At 41.0% G+C, this 14,221-nt stretch overlaps 1 protein-coding gene across 1 annotated transcript in view; it reads right to left on the minus strand.

Annotated features, from left to right (window-relative positions):
- The window catches only part of trpm3 (transient receptor potential cation channel, subfamily M, member 3), a 143,617-nt gene that overhangs the window by 36,635 nt on the left and 92,761 nt on the right, over positions 1–14,221 (minus strand). The window contains 2 exon segments of the mRNA XM_038704231.1: positions 6,339–6,462; positions 6,958–7,132. Of these exon segments, the coding sequence (XP_038560159.1) occupies positions 6,339–6,462; positions 6,958–7,132 (299 nt within the window).

Genomic DNA, 14,221 nt, shown 5'->3' on the forward strand with positions numbered 1-14,221 from the left:
GCTGCTGCAGTGTGTAATTTCATATGTGTCTCTGAGTTCATTTATAGTGCGTGCGTGATTGTGTTTGAATGGTGCGGCCAGTGGCTAGATTTTTATTTGCTAGAATGCATCTTTGCCTTCACTCTAATAGATGTTAACAACACATTTAGGGAGCCATCTGTCAAACACACATGCAATACTATGATCTAACCAAGTGTGTGTGTGTGTGTGTGTGTGTGTGTGTGTTTAAGAGATGCAGTGACTCAAAAAGGTCAAAATATGTGGTGGGGAGAGATGGAGAGAGGGCGGGTGTTCTCATGTGCATGCCTAAATCCACCCAATCAGTACAGATTCCTATTCTGGCCAATTATTCATTATACCCTGTAGTTATCATTATAGAAGAATTAAGAATTTCCTTATGCACACACACACACACACACACACACACACACACACACACACACACACAGTGCCTGGCTGCCTTAAGGACTGAAGATGGATGACAGTGTGATAGACAAAAGATGATGATTACAGAAGATATTTGCCATCCATCCATTGTTTCATCCATCATCCTCCCCCTGTCCCCCAACTCTACAACAACCTCCCACTAGCACCCTCCTCCCCCTCCTCCCCCTCCTCCCCCTCCTCTCATCTTTGCCCGCTTCCTCCCTCTTCCCTTCCTCCAATCACACCCCCAAGGTGACCCGGTGGATATGCGCTACCTGTTATCATAAAGGGTCTCAAATGCAGAGGCTAAACAAGACAACCGCTATGACAACACAACGTTGCTAATTTAGTCACAGCGTCAATAGGCGTGTGCAAAGGTAAACAGACAGCTTCTCTACTATCTATTCGCTCCCCCATCTATTTTCATCATCTCGTACAAGCAAAGGTGTTCTCAAATATTTCTGAATTTTGAAATAGCTTTAAATGCTCCCTGCCTCTACACTGAGTCATCACCTCAATGGTCAACATTCAAGAGACAGGGTACTGACTTGTCTCTGTCGTACTCAATCTCTCGGCTGACAAGAAAAGAGGAGAGAGGAAAGGAGCGAGAACAATAAAGAGAGGGACACGAGTGGAGACTGGGATCAGGAGGATAGACGTGAGACATCAGAAAGAGGACGCACGTGTAAAGCAAAGGAAGACAGAAGGAGGGAGATTTTGTGTTGACAGATTGAAGGCGGATACAAGGAATGAAAAAGGAAGAGGCAGTTCAATCTTTCTCAGTATGACTGGGTTTTGTCGGAGGACTCCCACATCTTCAGAGAAGCTAAGCTACATGCTTAGAGGATCAGAAAACTGCTCTTCACGCTGCAGTGAGCCAAGCTGATTGGAAAACATTCATCTTCATTTAACAGGCAAAGACCCTGCTGATGCTGCTACATGTACAGACAAGGCTAGGTCGACACCACATACTCATACACACACAGGTTTCCACAGCATCTTCTGCAGTTCATACATTAACAATGGTAGCAGTTCATATTTGACAAAGCTCTGCTAATGGTTTCATCTGTGTGAATTTACTTTCTAGGATAAACCATTCTGCAGTCTGCAGGGAAATAAGTTTCTGTATTCATGAAATTTTAAACTGATAAACTGCCTTGCTGTTAATCAACCAAGGGATTGTCTTTCTTCTAGCATATTTCTCCGTTTGTGGCACAAACTACCTCATTTTTACATTTGCTCTACCCATACCGTATTGTTTTCCCTTCTCTTACTTCTTGTGTGCGCCTTCCCCTCTCCATCTGTCCCTCACACCCTCCCTCTCTCATGGTCCATTTAAGTTACTGTTTTCCTCTCCCTGTCTTCCTCCGACTCTCTCTTGTCAGATACCAGGACAGTCATCTTGCATCCATCCTCACTTAAGAGAGAGGGAGGGGGAGGGTGAAAGAGGCACTTCTCTTTTAATTAGACCTACATTAGCAAAAAAAAGCTAAAATCAGACCGTATAAATATTTAGAGACAACCTGTTGTCTTTTCAGTGTGCTTGTATGACATTCATATGAAACTGTTCCACCTTTGTGAAGGTAGAATAAAAGAAACAAGATAAGTAATGCGCATATACGAGGAAGATAATTACTCTTATCATCCAGACAAATTGATACAAATAAGGCCTATGCTTTATTTTAGTATTCCTTTTCATTGCACTTATATAACACATAATACACATACTATTCAGTATATATTATACTACATATGTTACCCCTCAGTAACACTCTTGCAGTGATTTGCTTCGCAATTATTTCCCCTTACCCTTCCTTGGAATCTAATAATCTATCATCTATCAGAACAGATTTTTTTCACTGGGAGATGAGCCAGCACACTCCTAAATTAGACCAAGAGAAAGTATAAAGCAGATAATTGGGACTATTGTTTGTAGATGCAAAGAGCCCTTCTTTGCAGCTACAGAGCCCTTTTTTTCATTTGATACTGCCTAACAAACTACACAACAATATCCATCCATCCATCCATCGTCAACCGCTTATCCTGCGTACAGGGTACATAACAATATATTAATGGTCAAATTCATCATGTGGCATCTTAAAATGACAAGTTTAAAGCAAAAAATGGCTACAAGGCTTCTTCCACTTTTGGTAAAGATAGCACGATAATATTCAACCACATTATTCTCTACATACATATAATATATTTAACGGGGGCCCTCCCCTAGCTAACATTGCTCCACAGCAGCCACACCGACAAGGCCGCTGCACTTGTGTCCGCAGACATTTATTTGTTTATCACCTTGTGAGTGCAGGCCGATTAATTGGTCTATCACTAGTACACACAGATATACCTTTCAGTGTGCACGCATTGCGGTTGAAAGTTTATTGCATTCTTGATATAAAGCATAAACAGCTGTGCGTATGATAAACAAAGCAGAGGCAACAGGGAAATAACTGAAGCATAAAATGTCTACATGAATAAACCAACATGCTGAAAATAAGGAAAAAGCAAGACACAGCCTTTCTTAAGTCTTCCTCTTTCTCTTCACTTGCCCTCTTAAGATGACACACACTCGCTATCCCTCTCTCATACAATATCCCAGCCAGTCACCTTTAGTCTTTCTCTTTCCCTCCTACTCTCTGGCTTTCGTACTGCAGAGCCAGAAAAATGAAAGCACGGGCATACTGGCACACAGACAAACACGCACTCTCATTGCCTCTATCTCTCTCACACCGTTACCCCTTTCAGACCGCTGCACTGACCCTGGATAAACCCACACTTGCTGCCAGTGTGAGTGAGGAAACCCAACTGTTTTGCGACCCTGCTCCTGACCTGAGTGTTAACATGGGTTTGACACTATTTGACTTTGGTATACAAGGGTAAATCCAGGTTTCTATAACTGCTATGAGATTGCAGTACAGCTGCTACAGAACTCGAACATGCATCCCTATAGTAGGTATTAGTTGCATCGTCTAGACCTCTCAAGTCTAAATGACATTCATGTCATCTGCATTAACTTAACAGTGTGAATAAATGAATAAAAGTAATTCACCTACCCCCCCTTCAGTCTCAGTAATGTTTTTTTTCTAATCTCCAGTATAAATATTGCAGCCATCAATTTTAATAAACTGAAGCTCATCAATCCTGTGCAACACTGTTTTAAATATAGTAATGTCAATGGGGGTGCATTTTGAACTGCACTCATCCACTACATGTTAATAGTGTTGCATGAATAAAACACAATGAACTTGTAGGTTTTAGGTATTTTACGTGGATCTGGGACTAGTTAGTTATTTTAGATTGTTTTTAAGTGTGCTGTCCGTGTGGTTGGCAGGTTTCTCAGGAAAAAGAAAGAATGCAAGTTTAAGGCACGTCCGCATTGGCTTCACTTCTCAGACCTGGAGATTCTCGCTTCAGTATGACACAGAAGACCATGCAGACAGTAGTTAACTTACTGTTAGACATGATGAACAGTTTGTTCACAATTTAGGACCATATTTGACGTTATTGTGTAAGTAAGGATAACAAACAAGTTTAGAAATCTGGTCCTTCAGACCCTGCATGTTAAACTACTGTTGTTGGGTAGGGTCCAGAAGAACTTCTCCTGAGACATTGGTTTGGCCTCATCTCAAAAGGGATGTGCTGCTTTTATCAAGTTGCCCTTTAACATTTGAATATTTGAGATTTCAAAAGTTTGGTCTGAACGGGAATCAAGTGAGTGGCTTTAACACAGGTTGTATGACTTTTGGAGGACTCCTGACTTACTGATCTCACTGATACGCCATGCTCTGGTTTCTCTAATCCCCACACAGTGACATGTGTATGGTCCACTTTTTGGGGTGTCTTGAGCCCAGCCAAGACAAAAGTGTTTCAGGCTTTACATGGGGCAATGGGAACTATCTTTTGATCATTGTCATTTTCAGTAACTCCCCTCCAATCAAGGGCTTTCTGAGTGTGATCAGGAAGGAACCTCTGTGGTGCCTATCAGCCTTATAAATAAGAGGAGGTGACACATCCATCTCTCTCTCTTTCTCCCAACAACCATAATCAACTTTGTGTCTTTGAGACTCTCTGCATGGTACATGGGCACTAATGACTGCAGTATGTGTCCACTGAGAAAAGCCTGAGTTTTTATGAAAGTAATACAAGGATGAGGATTGCTTCCACTGAATATATTATCAGAGAGTATGCTACCAAAGTTTTATGTCATTGGTAAATGTTTTATAGCTTTGTTAAGGTTATAAGCCACATATGACATATTTCTTAGTGTAGCCCCACATGTTTGCATTTGAACAAACTTCCTTTGGCAGTAAATGGATTATCAGACAAATACCTAACGGGCCTGTAAAATGCAGACATATTAATGCAAGGGTGGTGGACTTATATTATATATAAGTGAATATATATTATTCACAAAACGAACATTCAGTGCAATACATTTCAGTTTGAGAATGGCAGAGGCAACGGTTTTATAAGTTCAGAGAGATGCAGCATCAGATTATCTGGCCTCTACAGCTGCTCCTGCTGAGTGACTCACTCTCTATTGTTCTGCTCTGGTATATTGTGTTCAGAAGATCCATCAGTGTGAGCATCAGTCAGCCAGTGGAACCCCACTGAGGACGCAATCAATCCACTTACACGCTGCACAACCATGACCAGTTCTGGGCTGCCTGCAAAATACTACTTGTGCTCTGTGTGTGCTGTTCCGGTGTTTCTTCACATATATGTGTGTTTGTGTGTGTGTATATATATATAAACATACTGTATAAACTGAAACATATAATAAAATATTTAAATTATTCACATACAGTATTTTTATAAAACTGGAAGACTATCGTATGATTGAGCCACCTCAAACACCTCAGTCATTATGTTTCAAGATAAACTGGATTCTTACTCAGCACTTTCATTTTCACAAGTTGTGATAAAATTAAGCTTGAGTGTGTTGGATGCTACTAATTATTAATTTATTAGCAAAATGACACTGCCAACCAGCAGTACCAACAGTCACTGATCTGGGAAATATTCACCTCACTTACAAAAGACATTATACAATATGTTCAGTGTGAGTTGAGGCAAGAGCAACCAAGTAGTAAATAAGTCAATACTGATGCAGAACTAAGATACAGTAAACACTGCTAGCTTTTATTTGCAGCATAGATGATGTGTTACATTATCATCTTGTCAATGAGTATAAGGTTGTGTGTGGGTGTTTGCATGGGCACTGTATGCACTGCTTGTTTAACTCTTTCAATGACAGTGTGTGTGTGTGTGTGTGTGTGCCATATACCACAATGACTGTGGCAAGAAAGCATCATACCCTCTGCTACTGTGATCAAAATTACCAAGATAAACATGTGCACACAAACGTACAGATACACTACACATAGAGTCACATAAATACATATCACAACTACCTAAGAGGTTGGCTTCATGTGAATGACAGTGTTCTAAAGGGACTGAGACTTCTCCACAGGGTAGAGGCATGGGTGTGACAGCCACACTTGACAAGACGTGTGTCTTGACTGAAACACACTAAACACCGACTCTCAAGGTGGAGGCCATTTGGTCCTGAAAGTCATTTGAATAGATTTACATCCACTTAACATTACATGTCATGCATAAAAGATGGGATTATAATTGCTTCAATAAGAGTTTCATGATGAGCAAGCTTCATTTGACAAATCCATTTTGTTCCTCGTTCTTTATACAGCAGAGACATCGAAGCTTAAGTGGATGGCAATATTGTTGTTATTAGAGGTTTAATGTGGTGTGCACATGTGAGCCTGTGTGTGCATCAGTTTTATTCTGTATGTACTGCTCATATGTTATATACTGTACATGCATGTGCAAATACTGTATATGTGCATGCAGGTTTGTATGTGCACATGCATGAAAGTGACACTCACCAGCTCCTTCTTCTTCATGCACTCCATGAGAATGATGAACAGATGTTGGGCCTGTGTGCGGCTGTAGGTGAAAGTCTTCTGGATAGTCACCAGCAACTGGTCTCTTAGAGACTCATTAATTATGCTGTACAGAGATGTGTGGGGATGAGGGTCAGAGGCAAGGAGAAGAAAACGGTTAGGGGGAAGGAGGCAAATTAGATTTATTTGTCAGTAACTGAAACCAAGGTTGACTGTAGTCCCAGCACTACTATATCAAAGTCCTTGGTGAGATGTGATTCTGCCAGTTTACCTTTATCTGTATCTGGATATAAAACCATTTGAAGTCATTTATGTGTCTCATGAGGTATGTAACCAAAAATGTTTACTGTGTGTTATTAAAGTAATGCATCAGCACATTTCAGAAAGTGTATGCACTTTTTTAAGCGATTGCATCACTTCAGGTTTTTATCCTAATACCATATCTTTTTCCAAAAAAACTTAGCTGCAGAAGGACAATTCTGATAACAATCTTAGGAAGAATATTCCCACAGAGTGACTGCTTTTTCTACACTAGATAAAATGATTATTACTAAGCGTTTCTCCTTCGATTACAGCATACTGTGCACATGTACACACGTACCCTCCCTCCTCAGAGTATTTGTGTCCAAAGGCCAAGATGTCAGAGGCCCTGCCGCTGCCGTCACACACCACCACAGGGACGGGAGGCGTGTCCCTGAGGTACTCCAGTACAATGGAGATCACATTCGGGCCTCCCTCTACGATCAGAGCCACCACAGGCACACCTTGACCAATACCTGCACATGAAAACAAGTGGGTGCAGGGGAAACAGCCAGTGGAGAGTGATTGTAGAGAAGAAAACAGGGATGAACAATACAGAAAAAGGGGCAGAAATGTGGAGAGGGAAGTTAAGGAAAGTAAAACAAGGATAGTTAATAGGCTTTATTACATCAGCAGTATTTAATCTATAAATAAACTGAACTTTTTTTAACAATGTGCAAATGTGACACTTGTGATGTCTCATGACTGTATTGTCAAGACACTGTAAGCTTTCTACTTATTATAAAGAGTTTTTTTTAGTACCTGTACTAAAATTAACCAGCCCACTTTGTTCTATCTGCTCTGTTACTGTGGCATGAGTGTGTGTGTGCGTGCGTGCGTGCGTGCATGAGAGAGAGAGAGAGAGAGAGAGAGAGAGAGAGAGAGAGAGAGAGAGAGAGAGACTTTCACTGATAAATCCCCCACTGTTCCACACAAAATGGCTCCTTGCCTGCTAATCACGCTATTTAGAGTAATTATGCATAATTAGCAGGTGGGTTTTTCTGCACACTTTGTACAGGAGAAGGGACTGTAGATATCAAAGTTATTGTCAAACTCTCGAATGAATTCTCTGCCTTACTCTTTCTTGTGTTGCTCCCTTTTCTGCTTCTGGTTTCCTTTCCACAATATATATCTCATTATACAACTAAATATCGCCTTTAAGATACCATGAATCCTGTAAACCCCAGCGTCCCATTTTCTCTTAGCCCCAAATGTTCTTTCCCCTTTCAGTGGTCTCAGTCCAATCCATTTCCTAAACCCTTCTCCCCCCATCCGGCCCTTTCCTACTCTGTGTCTCACTTCCTGTCTTCCTCTCCCCAGTTTTTCTTTCTATATCCACTTAATTCTCATTCTTTCCCTCCCATTCTGTTTCACGTGGTTGTGTTTTCTGCCTGGTGTTTTGACTCTTCTAATTTGAAAGCTGTGTAACTGTCGGATCTTCCCCGCCCTGCACCCTCATCCTGGTCTGCATAATTCACAGAGCAGAAAGCATTGTCTGTCTTTCAAACACGCAGGAATACGAGCACATACAGATGCGCACTATACTGTACACACACACACACACACACACACACACACACACACACAAGCACATGTACACATTCAGAGGCATACCCAGCACCATCACACATTCCCTCACACAGCCTCATGCGGCCTTGCAACAGGGACAGTTACATAAGGAGAATATTTTAGGGGCCTCGCCTACTTCAAAGAGGTAAAACGTCACTGTGCCACAACACATCACACGACCATACATCAACAGAGCTGAATGCGAGAGAGACGCAGACTAATGACTTGCATTTTGTATCTGATTCTTCCATTTCTTTTGGATGTCTATTTTGGCTGTTACCTGCATGTGTGCATGAGCTTGCAGTTGTGTCGGATCAAGCATTGATATTGATGACTAGTGAGCTTTGGAAGCAGCACGGCAGTATCTAAAGCAGATTATTGTTCAAATGAAACCCACCGAGGAACAGATGAGGAGGGAAAAGCACAGCTGTGTCATTGCTAATTGGTAGGAGAGAATTCTGCCTGTGCGGACGGGCACACGCGCACGCACACACACACACACACACACACACACACACACACACACACACAAATACAGACAGAGGCACACACACGTAAACAAACCACAAATTACGTAAAATGATCTTTTAAATACAGTCTTAACTACTTTATTTATTCTGTGGGAACTCAGATGTATTAAAACGTGGATGAGGAAGGTAAATAGCGGTCTATTTATTTAAATTAAAGCTGTCCACCCAGTGCACACACCTAAAATGTCCTACTGTGGGTGCCCATAACAAACATAAACTGCACCAAATCAATGTTATGATACAATTCTTTTTGCCTTAAAATTTTAGTGGGCCTAATGGTTGTAACTGTGATAATTCAATGAGAAATCTTTCCATGTGTGATGCCCAGGGAAAGCGCTTTTTAGTTTACAGACATTAGTATTATTATGTATGTGTGGAAAGTTTTTCTGGATCCATGAGCCTGGCACATACCACACAGTCCAGTGCTGTTCCTGAAGGCTTGAGTGGGAATTGAAGTCCTAAAAGTAGCAGTGTTAACTCTCCGCCAACTGCTGCTTCTACGGAACTTGCAATTTTATACTTAAATTTAATCCTGTGATTGTTAGAAAGCTGATAGTCCTTTGAATTATTTTATCTGTGGAGGCGGATTTTGTGGTCTGAACTCTTCTTTTATATCACATAAAACACTAAGTATTAGAACACATGCATGTGGTTACATGAGTCAGCACTTTCAGAAGACCTATTGTTCTAGATGGAAAAGAAAACCATAGCTGGAGAGCTAATCTATCAAGTGAAGATGCAATCTTTTTATTGAACTACACCAACTGTTTACTCAGCCAAAGTGCAACACTCTTGTGCAGTGGACTGTCCATGTACATCTGTTTTTTCTCTCCATTTCTCACAACACTGTGTTTTTGATCATTCTTTCTTTGTGTTTGCTAATCCAGAAGTGAGTCGGGACTCTCCGTAAATAAAGGAGGAATCTGTACTGTAATGATAAATGCCCACAATTAAAGCAGAAACACTCTTGCATCTTCCAAAAACAAATCAAAACAGCTGTGTTTGCAGGAAATCTTGTTTATGCTACCCCCTCACCTTGCTGCTTGGATGCAGAGGTGTACTCCAGGGTTTGTCAATTGACCATGACATCACTGCTTGGTGTAGGTGCAGGTGCAACACTTCTGACCACATCCAACTACAGTGACTTGATAATCCTTAAGTGTTGTATATGCTCTTGTTTGTTGTTTGAACACTACTTTACAAGCGAGCTGCTGATCATGTCATTATAGGCTCTACATTCATGGCAGTGCAACAACCAGCGCAAGCAGCGCTCCAACCATTATTTTCCTGACCTTCCTGATTCGCTTTGCCTGTCTGTGCGGTATTTTATCCGGGAGCACAGCGTATGGTGCACAGGTGCGAGGAGAAGCACAAACAGGTGGGAGGTGTAAAGTGTAAAGTGAGTTGATTTTGGTGGAAAGGTGTGCTATGAACACATATCACATAACCTGTCTGTTTCTGCCAAAGTCCATCTGTTGCCACTTTGGTGATTTTATCAACAAGAGATAGCTAAATGCTTTGTAAGAAATACACACTACACAATATACCCTATACACGCTGTATTGTCTCTCTCAATGCTTTAAGCCCTTCCACCCCCTATTCTAGTATTGACTGTATCCATCCACACACTCCAACGCATCAGATAGCACAATCATGAAACCCCTACTCTCTCCTTCTCTCCCCCGTCTTTCTTCATCTCATACATAGTTTTAACCCACTGCCCACGTCTTGTCTCTCAGGAGGGAAACTACCCTGAAAACTTTCTATATTTACCCACGACGAGGAAGGAACGAGGAGCAGAAGGAATTAGGGAGGGAAAGAAGAGCGTGTAAGCAAGACACACATAACATGCTTAAATGGTCCTAATTAAGGATCCTGCAATGACTCATCCTCTGCGTGTGTGTGTCTGTGTGTGCGTGGGGGTGTGCGAGTGTCTGCGAATTTGTCCTTGTATGTGTCAAATTAGTATCAGCATGACTGGAGGAGGTGTGCTAGAGTATGTGGGTCATTGTCTTCGCGCCCCCCCCCCTTGTAAAAACACAAAAACACTCACATAGACGCATATAAACTGTCATATAATTGTGTCATTGGTGTGGAGAAAACATTTTCAATTGGAATATATGGGTTAATGGATTTTACCCCACGAATCTGCATCAACGTGCGGGTGTTTCTTCATTTTGTCAGTGCTGAAGATTATAAAGATTATATAGTCTTGTATATACTGTATGTTTGTGGGTTCAACAATTGTTGAGCTGCATCTATAGAAGGCAATGCATGCACCTGCAAACCAAACGAAATTATTTCGGTGAAAGTAATAAGTATTCAGGAAGCTTGAACATCAGACCCCATTACCCCATTCACTTCAAGCATCGTGGACGAATCGGTAGCTATCGGACATCAAGTTACACTGAGATTACACTCAAATTAACCGTAGTACTTCCTGTGTCATTAAAGCAACAGAAAAAAGTATCTCCGGTGATTTCAAATAATTCACTCATAGTTGAAAAATACAATTCATTCATGTGTTTGTGTTTATGGATTGCTGTTAACTCACTAGCTAAATAGTGGTAAGTGCAGAAGTTATTCTTCTATTAGCTTTTTTCACAGTTACCAAACAACAATTATTAAGCAGTTTGTGCCGCAATTGGCATTTTTAAAAGGCACAATGAGAAGGAGTTTCCTAAGAAACAATGCATACACCCATACAAAAGTAATTCCTCTCTATGTTCACCTGACCCACTTAAAGTGTGTGTTGGTGTCTGTGTCTGCAGAGACCCTGCCCTCTGTGCCTGCATTTTCTTAATTTGCTGTGTTTGGGACATTTCTGGTCATCAACTTTTGGCATTCACTCTGCCTTTGCCTTTAGTTCTAGCTCTAGCTCTCATTCCTCAACCTCTTCTTCATCGTGGTAATCAAAAATCCCAAATTTTCCCAAAGGTAGTTAGGTATACCGCTCGAGTCACAGCCTTATGTAGGTATTTTTTGCTGCAGCTGGTACATTGGGCTGTGTTCTGGAACTGCGGTCAGGGTGCACGTGCTTCTGGTGTTGCTGTGGCAAGTAAAAGGGGCAACCGACAAATCCTACTCATTCTGCATTTAAAATCAAACTTTTGTCCAGATTCTTATATCATTATGTCTTTAAAAACAATTTTTCCCCTTTAAATAATAATACAAAAGAAACACTTTGGCCACAAAATTCAGGGGGAAAATAACAGTAACAAATAAACTGATTCACACAGTGACATTATCAATACAGAGTATATTCTCTGGATACATGATTTGTGAGATGCACACATGTAGCCACGTATAAATGAAAGCGTATTTACTAAATGTAATTGAGATTTTATGTCTTACTTTACAACTTTGAATCTGTTTCTTGTATGACAAATAAAGAAGTTTAACTTGTTCTTGCCAAAAAATTCTGGATTCATCTCATATCACTATGTATCAGCAACTAATGAGATAGATATATTTCTACTCAACTGCACTGCCTTTAAATGACCCATGAAAGCAACAGCGAAAATGTCATCACACCACAAGTGCAACAGTCCCCGTCCGGGTAGTTGTAAATATGTCACTTTGTTTTGACTCTCACTCCAGCCAATCAGTGAACTGTTGGAAACACAGTCAGGTTTATTGCATAGTCACAGAAATCCTAAACACTAAAATTAAGAAATAATTGGTAAAAAGAATAAATTATACCATAGTAAAAAAAAAAGACTTTTTAATGCCACTCCTACTTTTCCAGACGACATTTACCAGTTCACACTACTGATCATGCACTCAAATTCTTTCCACACCACATAACATGTTGTCATCCATGCACATCCTCACCCTGGAACCATACCTGGAGCAAGTCTTGTATTCAACCTTACCCACTACTGCCTCTGTTATCTCCCCACCACAGGGTTGAACACTGGCAGTTCATGTTTATCATTTTGACATGTTTTTTGTATCCGTTCGTGCATGAACACACCTTACCCACAGTGACTTCAACTGTCGCCACACTGCCTGCGTACACTTACTCTCACGTGTCCGCAACTATTTTATCTACTGATCCACCCCCACAGCGTCAGATCAGCCCCACTGATTTAACCAGTCATTGAACCAGCACCTCCACAGGGACCAAAACCATTGACCAGAGGGTTTAATAAAAACAAATATTAATTTATGTGACCCGTAAATGATCGTCTTTAAAAATGAATGAACTTGTAAACATTTTAATGGCTCTGACTCTGCAGCTGTGTGATGTGTCAAAGAACAAGGGCAACCAAATAATCCAGTTGGTCACGCAGTTGGACAGCATAAACAAGGCGTAACATTAGCTATATCTGAAAAATCACGAGTTTGTCCAGGTACTGCTTGTAATGCTTGAATGAACAGCATTACAACCCTCTTGACTTCACATGTACCATAGCTTAACTATAATTTCTTCTGTATGGGCTGCTCCACCGTGGAGGACACAATGTCACACCCAGACTGCAACGCAAGGCCTTATGGCTTCTGGATTCAATTAGCTACGTATGCTATGATTAATGAAACCGCTGCTATAGGAGGGTGAGTGAAGGTTACACAGTAGACACAGTTAAAACACACACATGCCTGCACGTGTGCACACAATCACTATACAACATATGGCCATTTTTAATAATCCGAGCCATTTAGGTGAAATGGAAGAGGGCATGCCTCATTCATACTTGCAGACCTTTTCTGAACTTGTATAAACTAATAACTTTTATTCCTCGTTGGCCATGACGTGTGCATCAAGTTTAAGATCGCCACATTGCAAAACACTAAAGTGTGAGTGAATAAGATGCAGGGTTTTCTTTTTTTTTCTTGTTCGTTTAAGAGAGAAAATAAGAAAACATTAATGGATGAAGCCTATTATGTCCATTTTCTGGCTGCCTTTTCATTACCTCTTCCTGCCTTTTCAGGGAAGACACCTCAAGGTAATATCTCGCCTCTCTGTCTGCATCCTCCTCAGCTGCCTCACACGTCCTTCGCTCTTCATTTTCTCACTCTCCTCTCATCCTCTTTTACTTGTCATCTCTCTGACACAGGTGTGTGATTAAAAAGCGTCATGGCCACTGCCGGAGACACGTCAAAAGAGGTGTGCAGCGGTCGAGTGAGCTGTGCTGAATGGTGCCAATCGTTTTATGGATTTTCTTTCATCTTTAAGTTTGACAGTTTCTGCTAGCTTCAGGAGGATACTTTTAAATAGAAAAATAGAAAATATATTCCTGTGTGACCTTAAAGACCATAAATAAGAAAATGGATGAGCAATACAATTTTTACATCAACAATTTGTCTATGATTATGCAATGTATATTTATGTTTACGGGTTAGAAGCTTTATACCTCTGTTGGTGTGGAAGGCACAGTGTGGAGCATTTACCCTAGCGTGTGAGTGCACTGGCTCCATCCACCATATTTACAGCCTCCCAACCCCAGTTTCCCTTCTTAAAAC

Source organism: Micropterus salmoides, unplaced genomic scaffold, assembly GCF_014851395.1.
Source record: "Micropterus salmoides isolate LMB-PRFRI ecotype aquatic unplaced genomic scaffold, ASM1485139v1 Ms_hic_scaffold_7, whole genome shotgun sequence".
NCBI lineage: Eukaryota > Metazoa > Chordata > Actinopteri > Centrarchiformes > Centrarchidae > Micropterus > Micropterus salmoides.